Here is a 22,178-nt window from a genome sequence, read left to right on the forward strand (position 1 = left end):
GGATGGGGGAGACACTCATGGCACCTGGTAGGGGGACTCAGTAGGAATGGAGAGACAGTCCCCTCTCAGAGCCTGAGGCTCTGGGTGGGAAGCAAGGGGTGAGGCCCTGGGTGCGCCTCTCAAAGGAGGGCATTCCCTGTGAAGGCATCAAGAGGGCGGGGTCCGCACAGAATCTTAGCGGGACGTGAAGCCCTATCCCCCGTGGGTCCTCTGGGTGCTAGGCTCGGGAGTGGGTCTGTGGTCACTCACTGCAGTGGGTCTCGTCCTCGCCGTGTTCACAGTCATCCTCCTTGTCACACGTCCAGCTCATGGGGATGCAGCGGCCGCTGGGGCAGGCAAAGTAGTTCAGGGGGCACCTGGGGCGCTTCACACCTGGGGGCGAGGCAGGCGTGAGGGCATGGCCCCCTTAGGGGGCCGCTGCCCACCGCATACCTGCCCACTGGCCGGACCTGGGCAGTCGCGCTCGTCGCTGTAGTCCCCGCAGTCGTTGGCGCCGTCGCACACCCAGCTGGGCGCGTAGCAGAGGGAGGTCCGCTCGCAGGGCTGGAAGCGCACGCCCTTCACCCCCAGGCGGAAGTAGCTGCTGCAGTCAGTGGCGCCTGGCAGGGGCGGGGAGGAGGGGTGGCACCAGGTTCCCCCCACAACACCCTCCCCGCAGAGCTGCTGGCCCGTACGGCGCCTGGAGGGGTGGCACCAGGCTCCCCCAACAACACCCTCCCGCAGAGCTGCTGGCCCGCACACATGTTTTAGAAAGTCGAGCCCTGTCTTTCGGTGGATGTGCCCTGGCCACGCTTTCCACTCCCTGCCCCTCCCTGAGTCCCAGGGGAGCCCAGGGCTGGGGTGGGCTGGGAGAGGGCTGAAGCTGCCCTGGGGGCCCAGAGGGAAGGCAGAGAGGAGCCTGGGCCAGAGGGCAGGGAGGGGGCGTCGCTCACTGCAGTTCATCTCGTCCGAGGCGTCCTCGCAGTCCACAAACTGGTTGCAGCGGCTGGAGTTCCCGATGCAGGTGCCGTCCCGGCAGCGGAACTCGCCCACACCACAGGCCGTCTCTGTAACAGTGCCCGCCCGGTGCCATCAGCCAGGGGCCTCCCCGTGGGGGACAGACCGGCCCAGGCCAGACCTCCCAGCCCAGAGTGCCTGCCCGAGGCCACCATACCGTGACCTGAACCAGAATCCTTGGGACCTGGGGACCAAAGCTCAGTGAGGGCCGGGGCGGGGCAGGGTCCGTGGGGGTGGGGAGGGTCTGAGGCCTGGCCCAGGTCCCACTCACTGTTGCAGGGAATCTCGTCGGAGCCGTCCCCGCAGTCATCTGCCCCGTTGCACCACAGCATGTTGGACACACAGCGCCCGTTGTTGCACTGGCGGAAGGTCTTCTTGCAGCGGCGGGTGTCTGCAGGTGGGAGCAGGCCACGGTGAGCAGCGGCTGGGGGCTGCCTCTGATGAGACCCTGCTTCGGGCCTGGTGTGGGTCTCACAGTGGTTCTCCCCTTCATGAGCTCCCCACTTTTTCTCGGGGATGCGGGGAGGGCGGGGGCTTTGCTCCTCTCACTCCCACCCCCCAGCCCGTGGGACTGAGGCTGGTGACTCAGGAGGTGAGGGCCTGGGGGTCCAGGTGGGGGCCCTTACTGCAGTAGGACGGCTTCTCGTCAGACTTGTCCTTGCAGTGGGAGACGCCGTCGCATGTCAGGCCAAAATTGATGCACTCGCCGTTGGCACACTCAAACTCGTCTTGTGCACGGCACGAGGAATTCACCGCTGGGGAGAAAGGCAAGGAGCTTCCTGAGCCGGGGCCTGAGCGCCTGTACCCCCCTCCCCCAAGGAACTGAGGCTTCGGGGGGCTGGGTTGTTGGTGGGGGCTGGGCTGTTGGCGCGTCTGGGTTGAGATGGTTCCCGTCTGTGCCCAGGGCCCCCACGCAGTGCCCTGGTCCCTCTCTCACCCTGGCAGGTGAAGTCGTCCTGGAGGATACGGCCCCCACGGCAGGAGCAGTTGACGTGGCCTTGGTGCGTGAGCAGACACAGGTCCTGGCAGCCCCCATTGTTGATGCGGCAGGGAGAGAGCTCGCCTGAGGCAGGGGTGGAGGAGAGGGGCCAAGCGTGTCCTCACCTGTGCATACACGGAGCACCCCCACCCCAACCAGCCAGCTCTGCTGAGCTTCCCGGCGCTGCCTGTGACACAGTGGCTCACAGCTGGCCTGGGGGCTGCTATGGGAAGGCTGGGTAGAGCATTCGGGGTAGGCCTGAGCTTGACGATGTGTGTGCTCTTAGGTGGGGTGACTGGCATTCTGAGCTGTACACTGGGGAGACTGAAATCTAAGGAGCCCTGAGATCATGTATGTGGCGGGGCCCCAGGGCATGTGTGAAGAGTGTGTGAGAGGCTGAGAAGACTGCAGATCTGTGTGGGGGACCCTCGGTGTCAAGCCAGTGTGGGACCACATCTGTGCCCATGCATGCAGACGGTGGTGGAGCAAGCAGTGCCTGGGATGGGCGCGGGGTCAGGTTCTAGCGGGTCTGTGTGGTGGTTCTGTGTGGGAGGAATAACTGCACCATGTGCTGGGTGCATCCAGAGATGTGGATGGGTCCAGTTGCGTACGTGTGTGTGTGTGTGTGTGTGTGCGCATGCTGGCACAGTGGGCAGGTGGGCAAGGCTGGTGGCAGCGGCCCCACTCACAGCTGTTGGTGTCATTGGCCACGGCGATGATGCCCATGGGCTGCTGGGGGATGTCCACGCGCAGCAGCTTCATGTCACTGCCCACGTACTTGTTGGCTCGCTGCACGGCCCGCCGCACCCAGTCGGTCCAGAAGATGTGTTCCCCGTACACGGCCAACCCAAAGGGGTGGACCGGCTCCGACTTCAGGATGACCTGCAGAGACACCCTCAGCTTTGTTAGAGGTATGGCTCTCGCCCCTGCCTCCACCCCCTGCAGATGCTCCGGGGACCAGTGGCCTGGCTCCCTAGACACGGTCACACAAGGGGAGGATCTGCAGAGGACTGCGAACACCTCCCTCGTTCAGCTGCCGAGGAAGCCAAATGGCGAGGTCAGGACGCCTCACTGTCCTCCTGGCTCTTCCCGCTCCACCGGGCGGCCTCCCTTTCTCCTGCTCTGCGCCTGGGCAGTGTCCTCCCTGGCTGCCGGGCAGTCTCCCGGTGTCGGCCCCCTCCTGCTGCCCATCCCGCCCGCCCTGGAGACTCACGTAGCGATGGGAGCCGTCATACTCGCACCGCTCGATCTTGTCCAGGGTGGCGTCAGAGAAGTAGAGCTTCTCAGCCCGGTGGTCGATGGCCAGGCCGTTGGGAGTGCGGATGTCCTTCTCGATGAGAGTCAGGACGTTGGCCCCTGACAGGGCTGCTCTCATGATGCTGGGGTGCTGCTCGTTCCAGTTGGTCCAGAACATCAGGCTGAGGGGAGAGAGGCCACGGAGATGAGGACCCAAAGCCAAGGAGCCGGCTGTGGTGAGCCCAGGCGAGGGCGTGCAGACAAGCCAGACCCAGAGGTCCGCCAGCATGTGAGGTAGGCCCCAGCACCACAGGCAGCCTCAGGCCACCAAAGCCAACATAGCCCTGGTGCCCAGGAAAGGCTACATAGACAGGATTAGTGTGCGTGTGCACACATGTACAAGTGCTTCTGTGTTCACACCTGCCTTTACTGAGACAGTGGGCTCTGGGATTCCGATCCTGGCTGCTAGGGACCTTAGCAAGCTACTTAACCCCTCTGTAGCTCATTTTTCCGCTCTATGAAATAGGACTAGTACTATTAATACTATCTATTTGCTCCGTGGAGTGATTTGAGGATTAAATGACAGTCGTGTGTGCTATGTGAGGATTTTCTATTATATTTTTCTTCGTTTTACTCTTCTCCTGGTATCCTGAAGACCCTTGGGTATCCAGTGTGTCCCAGGTCCTGGGGAAAACGTGGGTTTTACCACCAAGTTCCTGAGATTCACCTTCTCCATAACTTAAGGCCTGTGTACATCTGGGATCTGAGTCCCAGCTCTGCTGCTTACTAGCTCTGAGCTTGAACATGCCTCTTGGTCTCTCCTTTTTTCTTTTTCTCTTGGCCCCTCTGAGCCTCGGTTTCCTCTCAGTATAGGAGGTGATGGGAATGGCCGGCCATGCTGTGCTTCTCTGGGGGGGGGGGTGGTAAGGTCCTAGAGATGGGTGTGGAAGACCTCAGGGCTGGCCAGGTCCCCTGACCACCTGCAGTGGATGGGGATTCTTAGGTCTTTGTTCCAGATTCACATGCAGTTAGGAAGGAGGGAGACTGAGGAACCAGACTGTCCAGTGCTCCCCAGGCCACCCTCACCCACCCTGGAGTTTGAGAAGCACTGAGCTACACCAGGGCTTCCCAGGAGGCTCTAGTGGTAAAGAACCTGCTTGCCAATGCAGCAGACATAAGAGACCGGGGTTCGATCCCTGGGTCAGGAAGATTCCCTGGAGGAGGGCATGGCAACCCACTCCAGTATGCTTGCCTGGAGAATCCTATGGACAGAGGAGCCTATGTCTCCCCAAGCTACAGTCCATGGGGTCGCAAAGAGTCGGACATGACTGAAGCGACTTAGCATGAGCTACATCAAAGCCATCTGAATTGCAAGGAAATCAAACCAGTCAATCCTAAAGGAAATCAGTCCTGAATATTCATTGGCAGGACTGATGTTGAAGTTGAAACTCCAAAATTTTGGTCACCTGATGCAAAGAGCTGACTCATTGGAAAAGACCCTAATGCTTGGAAAGACTGAAGGCAGGAGGAGAAGGGGGCGACAGAGGATGAGATGGTTGGATGGCATCACCGACTCAGTGGACATGAGCTTGAACAAACTCCAGGAGATAATGAAGGACAGGGAAGCCTGGCGTGCTGCAGTCCATGGTGGGGGCGGGGGGGTGTCGCAAAGAGTGGGACACGACTGAGCGATGAACAACACCAAAGCTAGATCCCTTCAGTTCCCACAGGACCTGCTCTCTGCTTTCCTCCACCCCAGGCCTGTGTCCCTCATCCCTGGTCTGTTCTGGCTGCAGAGCTGTCCTCAGCAGCCAGACTTGTCTCCTCAAACCTCTCCAGGTCTCACTCTTTTTAACAAGCCCCTGCCCCCCAGTCTCTCCACCCTGCCACTATGCTCAGGTAAAAGGCTTTTTGTTAGGGAGGCTGACTGCTCCTGAGCCCACGAGGATGAGGCTCTGGTTTGAAAGGCCTCCTCTCAGGGGAAGGGCCGGGGTTCTGGTTCTTGGAATCAGGATGGGAGCGGATAGAGGCGTCTCCCGATGGCCTCCCCCAGAGGAAACGGGTGTCCCAGGGCAGTTGCTAGAGTCACCTTCCTTCCCACCAGGGACGCCTACACCCTCAAGTACAGTCTGGCTCACTTCATGCTGGGAAGTGCTACCCTCTTGTCACGACAAACTGCTGCGAGTGGCAGATTGAGCCGTGCTCCCAGGACTGCAGTCACCTGACTGGGAGAGGCCCCGCCCCCTCCATCTGGGTCCACACTGGCCCCCTCATGCTCCTCCAACGCACTCGCTCTTTTTGGCCAAGGGAGGGCCTCTCCCACACAGTTCAGTCCTTTCTCCCGTGTTCTGCCTGGCTTCAGTTCACCCTGCTATCTTGCAGACCTGGCTCACGCACTGCCTTCTTGAGGACACGTTCCCCGATTTCCAGCCTGGCTCAGGTCCTCGTCACCCACTCGTGGAGCTCCCTGCAGCGTCATTAGGACAGACATCAAATACGCCAGCAGCGCACGGCCGACCCAACCCTGCTCCCTGCCGGATCTGGTTCTCAAAAACCATTTGCTGGGACTTCTCTGACAGTCCAGTGGCTAAGACTCTGTGTTCCCCAGGCAGGGGGCCTGGGTTCAATCCCTGGTCAGGGAACTAGATCCCATATGCTGCAACTAAAAAAAAAAAGATCCTGAGTTCTGCAACAAAAATTGAAGATCCTGTGTGCTGCAACTAAGACCTGGCGGAGCCAAATAAAAATTAAAACAGACAAAAAAGCCATTTGTTGAGTGGAGGGCTTCATCCCCTGGGCTCACAGAAAAGGAACTTAGTGGGCTCTGCATCGAAGATGGGAGGCAGGTGGGGGCCCAAGCATGGCCCTTCCATGGAGGCTCCAGGCCCAGGACGGATGAGCCCTGGAACCAGCCGCAGGCAGGTGAAGTTGCCAAGGGTCACGGCAGGCAAGATGGGGTCTCTGTCATAAGCCGTGTACACGCCGGACAGGACCGAGGTGGAAAGGGCCCTCGAGCTGGTCAGCAGGCCAGGCAGGGGCCAGGCTAGGGTCGGGCGTGAGTTACATCAGGGTAAGGAATCTAGGTTCAGTGCACTCACAGTTTCTAAGTAGCTGCTTTGGGGTTTTGTTTGTCCCTTAGTTTCCTAGTAAAGCTTTGGGAAAACATTCCAAGAGCTGCAGAATTCAGGGGCAAAATGGTTTGCTCACATGTGGGCCAAGAGCGCCAAGGTGATGGTGGGGCGGGGCTGCCCCTGCAGGAGGTGGAATGGGTGAGGCTGGGGGTGTGCACCACCCAGGGGGCTTCCTCCCAAATTCTCCATCTGCAACCTTAGCTCAGCCTCCAGTGCTTCCTCAGGCCTATCCCCTCTGCCCCCTTGCATGCCCCCCAACTCCCGGGCCACAGAGCCTCAAATGGGCTGGGCGTGAGTCAGGCTCCTCCCCTGCCTGGAGCCTTCCCTCTTCCTACTCTTGCTCAAAGCTCTGCCCTACCCAGGCCGCCCTTCTCTGGCTTTTCCACTTGCAGGCCCTATGCCAACCCACTGCCCCTGTGGTGCCTCTCCGTCATCACACCCGGCCCTGTGCCGCCATCCATTTCCCACCAGTGAGTTCTCTCCCCAGTTAGGTGGCTGGAACGGGCCCAGTTCAAGGCTTCCACACAACAGATGTTTAGTGAACAAACTTTGCTTGAAACTTGGAGACCAAGAAATACAGAGGACCTGCTGTGTGCCTTGAGCATGGCCCTCTGATGAATGAATCAAGAGATTCAGTTAATCATCAAGCCAGAGAGCCTGCCACAGGCCTCTCACCCTCTCCTTGATGAGGCGTCTGAGATGGTACTGTCCTTATATTACAGATGAGGAAACCGAAGCTCAGAGAGGTCTCGCGGGTGGTCCCAGGTCTCACAGCAAGACAGTGGCTAAGCTCAGGTTAGAGCCAGACCCTCCCTCTCCTGCATCCCCTGCCCCAGTCTGTCTGGGGGCAGTTTCTGCCCCCCTGTGCCCACCTGTCCCCACATCCTGGGCCCCCAACTCACTTCTGGCACTCGTCCAGCACAAAGGCCCTGGGGTGATCGTCCCCAGACATGGTGATGACCGTCTCACGCTCAAAGGCCCCTGGGCGGGTCTGGTCCACTGTGTGGCGGGTGATGGTGGACGTGGTGTAGCTTGTCCAGTAGAGTGTGTCCCAGCCCCGGTGATAGGCCAGGCCTTCCACAGAGCCCACGTCTGCGGGGAGACAGGAACAGCAATGGATCAGGACAGGGCCAGAGAGCAGAGCACAGGGGAACCCACTTGCCTGCACCCGGGGGAAGTGCGGGAGCTGGGGAGTGTGTGTGTGGGGTGGCCCTCAGTGCCCCCAGGCCCTCCTGCACTCCTCTATTTCCCACCCAAACGATCCGCGGTCCATCCCCCTATCCCTTCTTCCGGTGTCTCCCACCGCTGGCTAGATTTGGCTTTATGCTGCAGTTACACCTCCTGGAGCCAGGGTTCTGCCAAGTTGGGTGCAAACTGGATTTCAGTAAATCAGCTCCCACGTGGGCTGTACTGGGGAGCCTCCAACTTCTAGACCCTGAACTGGATTGACTGGTAGACACCTGAAGCTCAGGTTAAAGAACCGAGAGCGTGATGAGAGACACGGTATAACTTAGTATAAGAGAGACAAACTCAGGGGTTTCAGCGGCTTCAAGATGTCTGGTGATGTGGCTGCCAGAAGGCTGCATTAATAGAACTACGTAGCCTGAACAATGGCCCGAAGAAGATGACAGCTCTGCCAGGCTCTCCAGATAAGCTACGATTACAGAGTATCGAGTTCAGCTTTGGACACTACATTTTCAGACAGACGTGGGGACGGGACTCTGGGAGGCAGAAAACGGCAAGGAGGTTGAAAGGACAGGTCTGTTTTCATCACCACTGTATACCTAGCACCTAGTAACGCGCTTGGCAGGTCTTTACAGACAGGAGTGACAAACGTATGAACAAGTGAATGAGGCAAAGGACCTGTGGCATCCAGCCCAGAGCAAACTAGTGGAACAGAACAGAACTTCCCAAGAAGCATAAAGGCTGTCCGGGAATGAAGCTCTAGGCCCTCCCCCTTCAGGGAGCGCACACGACGTGGCCTGAGACCCAGCTAAGGTCTCCCACCTGATGCCTCAGGCCATCCTGTCTCCTTGCCAGATGAGAAATCTGAGGCTGTGAGAGCACAGAAAACTTGCCCAAGTGACTCAAATCCTGTGTCTGGGGTTGAACCCACCTGTTCTCTGTAGCCTGTTCTATGAGTAACCAGATATACAGAGGCGAACTTTGGCTTATTTTGTCTACCTCGCGGACAGAAGGAGGACCGGAGGGACCAACTCTGACTCCAACGGGAGAGACTTTCAGTAACACGCAGTGGGATTCACTGGCTGTTTGTCAGGGACGCCAAGGCAGGTGGGACTCAGATCCGGGGCAGGGGTGGGTTGGCTGGTGTCCACGGCATCCCTGCCCTGAGTCTGGGCCGACCCTCCCCACCCTCCAATTCCTGGGAAGAAAGGAAGTCTGGGCTCACTCTCCACAATGGTGGTCCTGCCCGAGCCGTCGTCATTGATCTGCTGGATGTTTCCAAAGTGGATGTCGCTGAAAAAGATGCGGTTGGGGGTGCCCGGGGAGGTGCCCGCTCGGTAGTCGAAGGCCAGGGCGATGACGTTCTTCATGTGTTCGGGGTCCTCGAAGGGCTGCACTGGCGCGTTGAGGTTGCGCTCATCAGACAGGTGCACACTCTTGAGGATGGTGCGCTCCGAGTAGAGCAGGTAGCCCGCGTACTCACGACACGACGCCCCGTCCTCAGCCAGCATCCCGTGGGCACAGGCACAGGCCCGCTGCCCATTGCCCCGGTACAGGCACAGCTGCTGGCACCCACCGTTGTCCACCGCACACACATTGGTTCCTGGGGGGGGGCAGCCACAGGGAAGGCAGAGGTCACGGCAGGCAGGGCCAGTTGGCTACCCCTGTCCTCTAGGCTAAGGTGGAAACTCTGGTTGGCGCCCTGCTCTGCCTCCATGTCCCCACTTCAGACAACTCTCCAGGCCCTGGCACTCAAGCCCTTCAGCCTCTCCTCACCACCCCTGGTGTCTCTCTCATCATGCTCTCCTGGAAGTTCCCCTGTGGTCTAACTTCTCCCCCAGGCCCTCTCTTGCCCAGCCCAGAGCCCCAGCCTCGCCTTTCTGCCGGTCCCGGTTGAAGACTTTTATGTCTTTGAGCTGGACACCGATGCCCGTTCGCAGGGGCACGGAGTCGGTGGCATTGTCCTTGCTCCCTCGCTTGATGGAGCCGTTGGCGTGAGTCCTGTGGGGAGGCGAGGGGCCACAAGCAGGTTGTCAGCTGAGGCTGAGGGGGAGGGGACGATGGCCCAGGGGAAGGCCAGGACAGAGGCCCACCTGTCACTCCAGTAGATGAACTCCTCAAACACGGACACCGAGAACATGTCCATGTTGTTGCTGGACAGCACTACCTCGCGGTCCTCGCCTGTCTCCAGGTCGATCCGCTCGATTTTGTCTGTCCGGGCGTCGCACCAGTATAGCTTCCCATCCTGCAGGCCAGAGGCGCCCACCTCACTGCCAGCCCCACGTCCCAGGCAGCACGGGGCAGCCACTCACTCCCGCCTCACTGTCTCTTCCCTCCTTGCTCTACATCCTCCCGCTCTCTGACCTGCGGCTCTGCTGGCCTCCCTCTAGCGCCCACTTCTGAGTGACCTCCCTGACCATCTCCCGGGTGGTGGAACCCTACTCTGCATGGGGCCTGGGCCAGAGGACCCCATGGCTCCTTGGTCCATTTCTTCCCACCAATGGGCATGTCACATGAGATTCAGTGGGGAGCAGCCCCTCCCCGCAGAGCGCGGGTTCCACCTATTTGGCCCCAGGGCTGAGCCTGCACCCAAACCTGATAGTCCACGGAGATGCCGTTGGGCCAGCTGATGCTGACATTAACCAACACCACCCGCTCACTGCCATCCAGCCGAGACCGCTCGATCCGCGGGTACTGGCCCCACTCAGTCCAGAACAAGTACCTGGGGGGAAGGTGGAAGAGGGGGTCAGTCCCCAGAGCACGGAGGAGAACGGGCCTGTGGCCAGAGGGCCTGACCAGACCAGAGCCAGGAGTGGGGACTGGTCAGCCCACCCCGCTTCTCACCCCTTCTCCGGGTGGACCGTGATCGCCCGGGGCTTGTCCAGACCCTGGGAGATGACCACATAGCGGAAAGAGCCATTGAGCCGGGCAACCTCGATGACATCAAAACCCTGGTCCGTCCAGTAGATGTTGCCTGAGGAGGGAGGAAGGCAGGGTGCTCAGGAGGCGTGTGGGGACTCGTGTACCTCGTCCCCTCCAGCCTTCTGAGACCCCCACTTCTCCCCTTCTGTTCCTGCCTACCCCTTCTCCTCACACCCCCTCCTCCTGAGACCCCACTCCCCCAGTCCTCTGCCTCACCTGCAGTCCACCAGCCCTCCCAGAGCTCACCTGCGATCCAGTCCACTGCGATGCCCTCCACGCGGCCAATGCCGTTGGTCACCACATCCTCACGCCACGTCTGGTCCCGCTTAGCCCGGCTGATGGTGCTCAGGCCCATGTCCACCCAGTAAATGGTGTCATTCTCTGGGGGCAGAGGAGCCAACATGGGGATGCTCACCGAGGCAGGGGACAAGGTGGAGGGGTCAAAATCACAAGGCGATGACTGAGAGCTGGGGAGACCAGTGGCTTGGGACGGTATAGCAGGGCAGGGCAGCTGTGGTCAGGCAACCTCTCCCTGGACCCCCGGAACACTTCACCGCGAAGGGAAGGCCATGTCCCACCCCTTCCTGCCACCATGGCTCACCAGCATGGAAGTCAATGCCAACAGCCAGTGAGGTCCCCGACACTGGGACCAGGGCGTCCGACTTGTCGTTGGGATCCAGCGGGATTCCCCGGATCCCCTCGTGCACAGAGTACAGGAGAAAGGAGCCCACACCTGAAACACAAGCACAGTGGGCATGGGCCTCGCTGACACCCCTTAAGTTTGGCTCTGTCACCCACAAACCCTTTTGATACCTCCTCCCACCCATCACACGTCCCCTCTCACCACACACCCTAGCTTGGAGCCTGGGTGGGGACCCGGCCAGTCAAGTCACCTGGCCAGCTCCAGGCAACCACCTGTGAGATCCCATAGTGCCCACTAGAGGGCAGCAGAGACCAGGCTTTCGCTTCACACAACCGGTTCTGCCTCACTCGGTTCACACAACACTTTAACAGCCCTAAAGGTGTTAGGGAGGATCTGGAGAGGTTTAGATGAGTCAATAGGACTGAGTGACTCCCAAATCTAGACTTCCGCCCTTGTTTGCTCTTTGTTCTCGTCCGTCTGGTCTGTGTCACATCATTGAGTCTCTGGCACCCAGCTCCTGAGCCAGCCTCCTTCCCAGTTCCCCATTTCTTACAAAGCGCCACTATCCATGCACCCTAGAATTTCCCCCTGCCTTTATCCCCTTGCAAAGCACATCCTCAACTGAATCCCCCTAGTGGGCCCTGGTTGCTCAGGATCCTTGAAAAAAAGGACTCATGGTCGAGTGTGGGGAGACCCCAAACACTTAAGAGTCTCCCCACAGAAAATTCTCAGAGCAGATGAGCATACGCAAGGCTCTGAGAAGTTCTGCAGCAAAAAAAAAAAAAAAATTCCACTTAAACTTAGTTCAACCCAGTGTTTCTTTCTGTAACATCGACCACATCAAAGAGGGAGGTTCCTAGGAGTGCACTTTGGGAAATGCTGTCCTGGGGCGGGCTTGTAAATCAGTCAGCAAGTTCTTGTGAAATAGCTCTCAGTTTCATCCCTTCTCTTCAACCCAGCTGCTGAGCCCCAGCCCAGGCTAACAGCCTCCTGACTGGTCTAACTGCCTTGGTCTCTCCCTCCCCCACTCAGCCGGCTCTCTGCCGCCAGCTTAATCTGCCCCAAACACCACTTTCCAGGTGCTCCTGGCTGAGAACCTGCAGAACCCCGCCTGCCCCATAGCCTCACCCATGAACCCCACACCCTGCCCGCCACTCAGGCTGGCACGTCAGGGCCTTGCACCCACCCTCCTACTGCTCTGGACCCCTCGCCTGGCATGTTGTCCCTTCTCCTTCAAACCACACTTAAATCCTCTGTGCCCAGCACACTTCTTGCATGAAGTGACCCTGGCGTCCCCTCTGACGTCTATTTCTCCAGAATCCTACTCAAGTCAGAGCTGCTTCATGTCTCCCCTCCCCCACCTCTGGTTAAGCCTGCTGAGCACAGGGACAGGGACTTCTGTCCCCCACCTCCCCCATAGCAACCAGCACAGTGGACGCTGACTAAGCATCTAACCCAGAAGGCACTTAATACACAATGGACTCATCCTGTGTCCAAGCTGAGAAGAGGAAGGTGGGCTGTAGAGGAAGACGAGTCGGGCTGGGGACCAAGGTCGAGGGGAGGGGAGCAGAGGCAGGGGCACTGACCCTCGCAGGCCTGCTGGCCGCTCCGGAGGCTGTAGCCGGCTGTGCACATGCAGGAGCGGGTCGTCTCGGACGTGGGCAGGCAGAGCTGCGAGCAGTCGCCGTTGTTGACGCTGCAGGGATTGGTGCCCTCGTGGTCTGGGGGCAAGTGGGAGGCACAGAGAAAGGGTTACTGGCTCTCCTCAGGACCTTGGCGTCAGGCTTGAGCATGCCTTGGGACAGGATGGTCACCCCTTGACCCCAGACCTTGTGGGGGTCACCACCCCTACTCAGAGCTCAGGTCTCCAGTCCCGCAGGGCCCCTGGCCCTTGTGAAAGAGGGGCCCCATGGGTGGTGAGCACAGCCTAACCCGTTTTCATTCCCCTTGCTTGCTCAGGGCTCCTCCTGGTGCAGCCCTGGCCTCTGACCCCAGCCCACTGGCCCTGCCCTCGCGCTGCCTCACCCAGCTGGATGCTCTCATCGTAGACCTTCATGTGCATCACCAGGGTGGTGCTGTTCCGCAAGACCACGGACCCCGAGCCGTCAGCCTTGTTGCATGTGCCCATCTTCTCCGACACCTGATCTGCCCACCACAGCTTGTCCCCTGGGGAGGCAGGAAGGGATGAGACCCTCGGGGAAGGCCCCACCCCAGGCCAGCCCTGTCTCCCTGGCCCTGCCTGCTCTGCTCCTGCCCCTGGCTCCCAGGCCAGTGGCCCTCACCCATGATGGCCAGGGCAGTGGCCTTGCCCAGCTGGTTCCGCATGGCATCGATGACCTCTAGCTCGCTCCCATCCAGGTTGCAGCGGTTGATGGTGTGGTTCTTGGAGCTGATCCAGTAGAGTTTGCTCTCAGGGAAGTCGATCGCCAGGCCTGGAAGAAGAAGGGTGTCACGGCCAGAGAGCCCGGCACCCACCAGGGCTGGGGGCCAGGAGCCTGAGTGAGTGGCTGGGGTCCTTCTCACCTCTGGGGATGGGCACAGAGTTTGTGTGTGGTTTAGGGGGAGGGTGCTGAGAACAAGCACTAAGCTGGGAGCTCAGGGAGACGGAGGAGTGATAGGGAGGAATCCCTGAGAGCAGAGGGGCAATGGGGGGGGAACCTGAGAGCATCTCTGGCTGGAGGAATTGGGGAAGAAGGGCTGCAGAGCAGCAGGACGGGCTCATACCCACAGGGCCCCTCTGGCCACTGAAGAGCAGGGTGCGGTTGCTGCCGTCCATGTTGGCCATGCTGATGTTGTCACCGTCCGTCCAGTAGAGCTTCCTAGGGGCGCCAGGAAAGGGGGACAGTCAGAGTCCTCTTCTTCCCCCGCCCCACACCCCGTGTCCCTCAGCCTGGGGCCCCGCAGGACATACCCACGCAGAGGGTGGACGACCAGCCCGTGGGGCTGCTCCAGGCCCTGCACTACCGCATTCTTGAAGGAGCCGTCCAGCCGGGCCACGTTGATCTGCTTCTTGTTGGTGTCGTAGCTCGTCCAGAACAGGTTTCGGGACACCCAGTCGACAGCCAGCCCGTGGGCGTTTGGCAAGTCTGGGGACACAGTGGGGAGCTGTGGTTGGGAGTTTGCGGGACACAGGTCAGGGGGCTCGAGGGGAGGGGGCCAGCCTGGTTTCTGGGGGAACAAGGATCATGACCTGGGGATGGAAACACTCAGAGGAAAGGATTCGAAGAAGAGTCAACAGGACCCAGGGGAGCGGGGGGTAGGGGCCAGGGGGTGGGGGCCAGACAGACCTGCAGAGACCACTGTCTCCACGCCGGTGCCGTTGATGAAGGCCCGCTTGATGGCCTGGGTCCGCACATCGGACCAGTAAACGCGCTGCTCGCGGGCATCGTAGTCCAGCACCGTGACGTTGTCGATGTCGGGCACCGTGAAGGAGATGATGTAGTTGTAGTAGGGGGCGTCCAGATCCACACCCCGGATCTCCATCTGACGTGCATACAGCAGGAACTTCTTAAACTCTGCGGGCACAGGGCAGGTCACTGAGGGCAGCCCCCTGCCTCCACGCCTTCCATCCACCCAGACTATCACGGTTCCTTCTATCTGCTGCTGGCCCTTGGCAATCAGGGAGACCCTGCTGGGCACAACCTTCCGGTCGGGGCGCCAGTCTTTTCTGACAGTGCTGTCTCCGGAGCCTCTCCCATCAGGCCCCTCCCAGCTGAGACCGCCTACCTTTGCTCAGAACCTGCAGCTGGGATAGCCCGACCCTCCCCCGTCAGCCTCGGTGTCCCCCTGGCTCAGGGGGGGGCCTACCGTAGCAGGTGGTGTTGTCTTTGTGGAGCTTCATAAGGTGTGGGCAGGCACAAGAAACAGTCCGGTTGTAATCAATCAGACACAGGTGGGAGCAGGGGCCCCGGCCCCCGTTGGCCTCACAGGGGTTGGGAGCTGGCGGGGAGGGGAAATCAAGACCATCCAGTAACCCTACCGGCCCTGCTCCCCTGGCCCACACCCGCTTCCTGTCCCCGTGTCGCTGCCACCACCCCAGCACAGACCCCTCCGGTCTGCGAGGCTTCTGCGGAGGTTGCTGTCCTGTCCGGGCCCTTACCCATGGGCTGCCGGGAGGGGTGGTACACCTGCAGGTCAAAGGGCTGAGTGTTGGTCCTCTGGACCACGGTGACATTGTGGCCCGTCCACTTGTTGGCCTTGGCCAGTGTGTTTGTCCGCCAGTCCGTCCAGTACACCTCGCCTCCATACAGCGTCACTGCAAACGGGTGCGACAGGAACTCGTGTCCCCGAAGCACCTCCATGTGACCGGAGCCGTCGTAACGGGCAGAGTAAATGGCGTCTGACCTGAGAGTGTGGTTCAGGGCAGAGTGAGGAGCCAGTGGGAACCTGAGACCTCGGGGTACGTGGCCCGGGGTTCCCACCTTCTCAGCCCCGACCCCAGTTCCCCTGCCCCTTCACTCTCCCCAGCACACAGGGCTGGGGTGACGTTTAGAAAAAGATGCCCCCTTCAGGCACATCAACTAAAAAAAGTCCCGCCCCCTCAAGCAGAGCTTACAGATGTATGAGCAAGCATGGTGTTGTGCCCAGCCCTGTGTGTGGGACAGCCCTGCCTCTGCCCTCCTCCATCTGCGCCTCTTTCCCAGCCCAGCCTCTGCCCCTACTCAGTACTCTTCCTGGGCCCTTGTCTGGCTCCAGCTCCACTTCAGTCCTGGCCTTCTCACCATGCTCAAGGCTACTGGGTCCTGGGACCCTCGGCCCCGCCCTGTCCCCAGGGGGTGGGGAGGACAGGGCTCCAGGGAGGTGCAGGTGCTGACCTGGCGTCGATCCACAGGATGCGCTTCTCCAGGTAGTCCACGGTGAGCCCATTGGGCCAGCCCCCAGAGCCTGTCTCCCGGTGGATGGTGCGGCGCCCGGCCCCACTCATGGAGGCTGCCTCGATGCGGGGCAGGCTGGCATCCCAGTCCGTCCAAAACAAGATCCTAGGGGAGTGGGGAGGGGGTCAGGAGGGCCAAGGTAGAGGCCTGGGGGAGGGGTTGCGGGAGGATCCTTGGTGAAGGGCGGAGGAGGCAAGGAGCACTGGGAGATGGGTGTGTCTGGCCCCTTCAGGGGAGTCACGGGGCCAGAACAGGTCTGGGCAGGGCCCTCACCCATCCCGGGGATCCAGTGCAATCGCCCTGGGGTGCTCGATGTCACCAGCCAGCAGCGTGGTTCGTAGGGTCCCATCCAGCTTGGCCACCTCAATCTGGTCCAGGTTACTTTCCACCCAGTAGATATTGCCCGCAATCCAGTCTACAGCCAGGCCCTCGGGTGTGGCCAGGCCATACTGAATCACCACCTCGAAACTGGTCAGGGCTGAAGAAGAGAGGTCACAGGAGGTTAGACTCACCTGGGGTGGGGGGTGAGCTCATGATACATGCTAGGAATCCTGGATGGCCCACCCCAACCTTGACACCTCTGTGAACACCTCTGGTGTGCCCTGAGTTCAACAGAGCTTCCCAGAACCCCTACTCTCCTCACCCAGGCCCCCTGCCCCAGGAGGTCAAGCAGAAGCCTGGCTTCTAGAACCCTGGAGAAGGGGAAGTGGCGACTATCTTCTGCCTGTGACTCTCTGAAGGGCCAACTCCTGGGAGGAGGTCAGAGCAGAGGGTGGGGGCTTTAGGGAACAGACCTAGACTCAATATGAAGCAGAGAGAATTTTCTAGAACTCACTCCACAGATGGTCCTGGAGGTCTTTCTATGGTTTTATATATATATATATACACAGACACACACACATATACTGTGCTGAATGCTAACTCTTTTCGACCCTATGGACTGTAGCCCACCAGGCTCATCTGTCCATGGGATTCTCCAGGCAAGAATACTGGAGTGGGTTTCCATGCCCTCTTCCAGGGATCTTCCCAACCCAGGGATTGAACCTGGGTCTCCTGCACTGCAGCCAGAATCTTTACTGTCTGAGCCACCAGGGAAGCCCTATATACATATATAGTAATTTAGAAACTGTTACATAATGTGAACATTTTCACAGTCTACTTAACCATCTCCTAGTTGATGGACATTTGAGATGGTTCCAGGTTTTCTCTATGGACTTCTCTGGTGGCTCAGACAGTAAAGAACTTGCCTGCAATGCAAGAGATCTGGGTTCAGTCCCTAGGTTGGGAAGATCCCCCGGAGAAGGGCATGGAAACCCACTCCAGTATTCTTGCCTGGAGAATTCCATGGAGAGAGGAGCCTGGCAGGCTACAGTCTATAGGGTCACACAGAGTCGGACACAACTGAGCAACTAACACTTCACATTTTTCTCTATGACAATACCAACTCTTCTAGTAAAATGCACTTCTTTCAAGCCTCTGCTCAGATGTCAGCTTCTCAGGGGGCTTTCCATGACCATCCAGTTTAAATGCCACCCCCGTTCTCCCGCGCCACCCTGCCCCTTCTCCTTATCCACAGTACTACCCCCTCTGTCACAGTCTGTGCCGCACTCATTCCCTGTGTTTATCTCTGATGTTCCCACTGGTGTGTAGGCTCCATGAGGGCAGACATTCTGTCTTGTTTGGCTCCCTGCTGTTTCCCCTGGGCCTGGAGTGCGTGGCAGGGGCTCAGGAATGAGCGTTATTAAAGAAGCAAGTCTGTGATGGGTCAGGCCGCTTCGGGACAGAAGGCAGGGTTCAGGTACCCCACCCCTAAATGGCTTTTTTCTTGCAAGCCTGCAATTCTGGCCATTCCAAAGAAAGGCTGATCATTTTGTTAATTATCAGGCTGGCAGCTCTGCTGACGGTAATTACCGGGCGTCAGGCACTGAGACCCACAGCAAAATCTAACCCAATTAACAAGAGTGTGGGGGATAGGGGAACTCAGGGCCTCTGCTCCAGGCAGCCTGCATCTGGTCCCCTGGATCTGAGAGCCCAAGGGCCGGGTCTGGGGTGCACTGGGGCCCCACGTCGGTGTCGGTCTAGGGGCAGGCGGGGGTCACCTCCGTTGTCCAGCAGTTTCCCGCGGTAGATCTTGTCCTCCACCACGTCGGTCCAGTAGAGGGCGCTCTGGCTGAGGTGGAAGTCCAGGGCGATGGTGTTGCGCAGGCCGGGAACCAGCACGCTGTAGTCCCCTTTGTGGAGGTCAATGCGCCGGATCTCGTGGCGGTTGGAGAAGATGATGAACGGCTTGAAGGGGTCTAGGGAGGGGTGTGATGGGGTCACTTCTTGCCTCCGACCCACTCCGTGGGCCCTGGCACTGGGCCCAGATGGAAACCTCAGCCTCCTCCTGCAGTTCAGCTGCCGCACTCCCGCCCACCCCGCCACCCCCCGGCCCAGTTCCTCCGCCTCGGTCCCCACCGCCTCTCACCCAGGCTGCGGCAGCTCTCGCCGTCGGGCTCCAGCACCCAGCCCTCATAGCAGGAGCACTTCACGCTGAACTTGTTCTGGTCGCATTTCTGGCTGCACTTGAGATGCTTGGCGCAGTAGCTCTGGATCTGGCAGGTGTGGTTGTCAGGCCCCAGCTCCATGCCCAGAGGGCATGAGCACACGATGCCTTCACCAGGTGCCACGGAGCAGTTGTGGCTGCAGCCACCGTTGTTCAAAGAGCATTGGTCTGGGGTGGGGGGCGGGGAGCAGGGGACAGGATCAGGGTCAGGATCCAGAAGGAGGCAGGTCCTTTCCATTCCTCTGTCCCCTTGCTTCCCAGGCACCCTTGGGACCAGGGTTCGGATCCCTGCACCCACTGCGTGGGTGGTCATCTCCTCTCTCCAGGAGCACCCCTCTATCATGCTCTTGTCTTTCTGATATCTATTTCCCAGCCTCTTCTTGAGCCATGGTGGGGGCCCCAGCCTTTTGACTCTCTCTGGGGTGGGGGGTGTGGGGGGACTTTCCTCTCTCTCTTCTGATGTGGGTGTGATTTGGGGGTGGGGTGCGGTAGGGAATGTCCTGCTCCGGGTCCTCGGACACACCCCAGGACGTGTCTGCCCTGACTGATGACCCGTCAGTGGTTCTCAGGGCTGGTCCTTATCTCCCGCTTCTCTCCTCTGAGGAACCCGATGCTGGGCCAGCCGGGCTCAGAGGAGATAAGGGGCTCTGCTCCTCATCCCGGAGTCACACTAGGGGGCCCTCCCTGACCCTCGTCCTTTTGATCTTGAATGCACAGCCTCCTCCCCCAACCTTCTCACTCACTCAGCAGGACGGGGTGCCTGCCCTTCTGACCACATCAAGCCTCAACCCTGGTGCCTTCATCCTGAAAGCTGGCTGAGGGAGGGGGGCTGGGCCTGCAGGGAGGGGCTGCACTGCACTGTCTCCACTGTACTTCATGGGCTGTGTGACTTTGGGCCAGCTCTTCAACCTCTCTGAGCCTCAGTTTTCTCATGGATAAGATGGGGGAATTGTATGTGTCTCACAGGGCTGCTTTATGGGTTAAATGCTGTAACAGTGGGAACACTGAGCACAGCCTCTTGGAAATGGGTTTCTTAGTAATGGCTCTGAGGACTGCTCACCCAGCAGCCAGATCTGCCCTTTCTAGCCTGAGACCCCCTCCCCACAGAGCTTGTCCTGTTGCACGGCCCCAGCCTGGCCCAGCCTCATCTAGCTTCCTTGCCCATTTGTCTTTCCTGGGCCCAGGACTCACCACAGAGCTCTCCCTCATCTGAGCCATCTCCACAGTCGTCGTTGCCATCACACAGCTTGTCGGGCGGCAGGCAGACCGAGGTGTTGTTGGCACAGGGGTGCGAGGGCGGCCTGCAGGCCAGGGACTCACAGTTCTCCTCGTCCGAGTTATCCTCACAGTCGCTGTCGCCATCACACACCCATGCTTTGCTGATGCACCGAGCTGCGGAAGGGGTACAGCATCAGGGGCCAGGCCTGGCCAGTAGGGCTCTCTGCGCCCTCTTCCCCGACCCGGTGGGCTTCTCTAATCAGGCCATAACTATAATACTTTGGGGTCCACTAGGAACCTTGAGGCTTTTTCTGTCAAATTCACATGGACAACAAAGAAGGCAGGAATCTGCAGGAGGTGCTGACATTCAGGACTGGAGAGGGTTTTGGTTCCCAGGGCCCTAACTGCAGGCTCTGGCCCCTTCATACCGCCCCCATGCATCTGGCACAAGCTTTTTTCTGTACAGCCATTTGCCTCACGGTGTCCCCCATGCCCTTGCCCTGCTCTCAGTATCGTCTCCTGTCTGTGCAGTTTCTCTTCAGTCCTTCTTTTTACCAGAGTCTTTGCAGCCAAACTTGACGTTGGGATCACAGACGTGGGTCACTCCCTCACAGCTCTTTTCGTCACTGGAGTCCATGCAGTCAGTGTCCCCGTCGCAGCGCCACCGCAGGGGGATGCACAGGCCATCCAGCCGGCACTGGAACTCATCATTGTGGCAGCCGCCAGGAGGCCTTGTGGCTGCAGGGGGACAGGTGGAGAGCTCCGGATCAGCCATCCCATCTCTACCTTTCCAAACCCCTCCTGCCATACCTGGCCCGGGGCTATGAGCTGAGGCCGGCTGGAGAGATCTCTGAGTCCCACTGACTCTCCCTGCAAGTGCTAACTCCGAGTCAGGGCCGTGACTCCTTCCAGGGCTTAGAAATCCTCTTGTTTCACCTCCTTATTTCACACATGTGAGCTCGGCTGGATAAGCAATTTGCTAGGTCAAAGCTCAAATGCCCCCCACCTTAGCCTAGCCTCTGCTGTACTCGTTCACTTCACAAACACTTACTGAGCACCTATTGTGTGCTAGCCACTGTCCCAGGAGCCAGCATGAATAAGACAGCGGCCTCACCCCCGTGGAGCTGAAGTTCTAGCAGGGAAGAGAAGCAGTGAAGACGCGACACAGAAATCCAGAATGGAACTACAGGTGGTGATCAAGGAAGGCTATGCAGACTAAGCCGGGTCAACGCTAGGGAGCATGGGATGCTACTTGAGATAAAGAGTCAGGAAGGGCCCCTATGCAGGAGATGTTTGAGCAGAGACCTGAATGACGGGAGCCGTGAGATTAACCGTGCATCCCAGGAAGGGGAACAGCTAGCACAAGCCTCTGAAACAGGACCACTCGGGGCGTACTCAGAAAATGCCCAGGGTGTATTTAAAGCCGAGCGGCTGGAGCAGGTGATGGAGGAGATGAGTGGCAGGAATGCAGGTCAGAGAGGTTGGGGGAACCCTGCCGGCCATGAAGCAGGGCTCAGCACGGATTCGAAGTGTGCAGGGGGCCAGGGCAGGCTCGAGGGCAGGGCTGGGGAGTGATCTGATGTGTAGGATGTGATCTGGCGGCTGTGCTGTGACTCAGGATGCCGGGGAAGGAGCGGAAGCAGTAATGGGAGGCACGAGTGACTGTGCACAGCCTCGCCTCGCACTCACGCTCCGCCATGTACACGGTCCACGTGCGCATCTCCTCCCTGGACTTCAGCACCAGCCTCCCAGCTCATCTTCCTCCCTCAGGGTCTCTCCCCTGGAGCCTCTTCCCAACCTAATGTCCTTCCAGGATTGTCCTCTGAAAGCATTTCCTACATCTCAACGCCTTCCAGCTCTGAGACCCTTCGCAGGTCACCAGTGCCTGACCTGCGGCTGTAATCTGCACCCTCCGGGTGCTGCCTCGTTGCCTGCTGTCCCCTCCAGTCTGAGGCCCCCGCCCCACAGCCCAATGACCCTGGAAGGAGTGCTCAGTTTCGCCTTCTAAGTTGTACTGCTGGCTTCTCCAGGCTGTTCCCACCACCCCCGTCTGAAGACCCTCCCTCTTGTCCATAGCCTAAGCCCTCACTGGGGCCCAGTTCAAACCGCACCTCCTCTGAAACGGTCCTCGACCATTCCAGCTCACAGACAGTTAATAATTGTGACACGACACCCCTGCTCCCATGGGCCAGGCCCGCACGTATCTCCCCTCACTTCACAGAGGAGGACACAAAGGAAGACGCCAAGTCTCGGGGGAAGCAACCCATCCAAGTCTGCCCAGCTGGTGAGGGGCAAAGAGCTTCCCCACCTTGCGACACCTCGGGCCTCCAGGGGTTCTCAGAGTCCCAAGGCACTGTGACCTGTCCCACTCAGCGGCCCTTCTCAGACACCCCTTGAGACACAGTCACTGCTTCCCGGGCCTCGGGTGACCCTCCCCATCCTGCCTCTC

The 22,178-nt window shown here is 59.5% G+C and overlaps 1 protein-coding gene across 2 annotated transcripts in view; it reads right to left on the reverse strand.

Annotated features, from left to right (window-relative positions):
* LRP1 (LDL receptor related protein 1) overlaps positions 1 to 22,178 on the reverse strand; it is an 80,227-nt gene that overhangs the window by 16,959 nt on the left and 41,090 nt on the right. For both annotated transcript variants that reach the window (XM_019960978.2, XM_070789433.1), the window contains exons 21-50: positions 20,285 to 20,467; positions 19,703 to 19,903; positions 18,434 to 18,679; positions 18,066 to 18,263; positions 16,240 to 16,444; positions 15,907 to 16,071; positions 15,192 to 15,436; positions 14,900 to 15,031; positions 14,380 to 14,607; positions 14,004 to 14,178; positions 13,817 to 13,911; positions 13,375 to 13,524; positions 13,118 to 13,258; positions 12,679 to 12,813; positions 11,051 to 11,182; positions 10,696 to 10,830; positions 10,372 to 10,501; positions 10,123 to 10,249; positions 9,621 to 9,772; positions 9,404 to 9,528; positions 8,753 to 9,130; positions 7,245 to 7,434; positions 3,189 to 3,393; positions 2,665 to 2,857; positions 1,934 to 2,059; positions 1,623 to 1,751; positions 1,268 to 1,387; positions 933 to 1,046; positions 450 to 599; positions 250 to 372 (exon numbers count right to left, since the gene is read on the reverse strand). In XM_019960978.2, coding sequence (XP_019816537.2) covers positions 250 to 372; positions 450 to 599; positions 933 to 1,046; positions 1,268 to 1,387; positions 1,623 to 1,751; positions 1,934 to 2,059; positions 2,665 to 2,857; positions 3,189 to 3,393; positions 7,245 to 7,434; positions 8,753 to 9,130; positions 9,404 to 9,528; positions 9,621 to 9,772; positions 10,123 to 10,249; positions 10,372 to 10,501; positions 10,696 to 10,830; positions 11,051 to 11,182; positions 12,679 to 12,813; positions 13,118 to 13,258; positions 13,375 to 13,524; positions 13,817 to 13,911; positions 14,004 to 14,178; positions 14,380 to 14,607; positions 14,900 to 15,031; positions 15,192 to 15,436; positions 15,907 to 16,071; positions 16,240 to 16,444; positions 18,066 to 18,263; positions 18,434 to 18,679; positions 19,703 to 19,903; positions 20,285 to 20,467 — 5,028 coding nt within the window. The remainder of the gene's footprint in view (positions 1 to 249; positions 373 to 449; positions 600 to 932; positions 1,047 to 1,267; positions 1,388 to 1,622; positions 1,752 to 1,933; positions 2,060 to 2,664; positions 2,858 to 3,188; positions 3,394 to 7,244; positions 7,435 to 8,752; positions 9,131 to 9,403; positions 9,529 to 9,620; positions 9,773 to 10,122; positions 10,250 to 10,371; positions 10,502 to 10,695; positions 10,831 to 11,050; positions 11,183 to 12,678; positions 12,814 to 13,117; positions 13,259 to 13,374; positions 13,525 to 13,816; positions 13,912 to 14,003; positions 14,179 to 14,379; positions 14,608 to 14,899; positions 15,032 to 15,191; positions 15,437 to 15,906; positions 16,072 to 16,239; positions 16,445 to 18,065; positions 18,264 to 18,433; positions 18,680 to 19,702; positions 19,904 to 20,284; positions 20,468 to 22,178) is intronic.

The sequence above is a fragment of the Bos indicus genome, chromosome 5, assembly GCF_029378745.1.
Source record: "Bos indicus isolate NIAB-ARS_2022 breed Sahiwal x Tharparkar chromosome 5, NIAB-ARS_B.indTharparkar_mat_pri_1.0, whole genome shotgun sequence".
NCBI lineage: Eukaryota > Metazoa > Chordata > Mammalia > Artiodactyla > Bovidae > Bos > Bos indicus.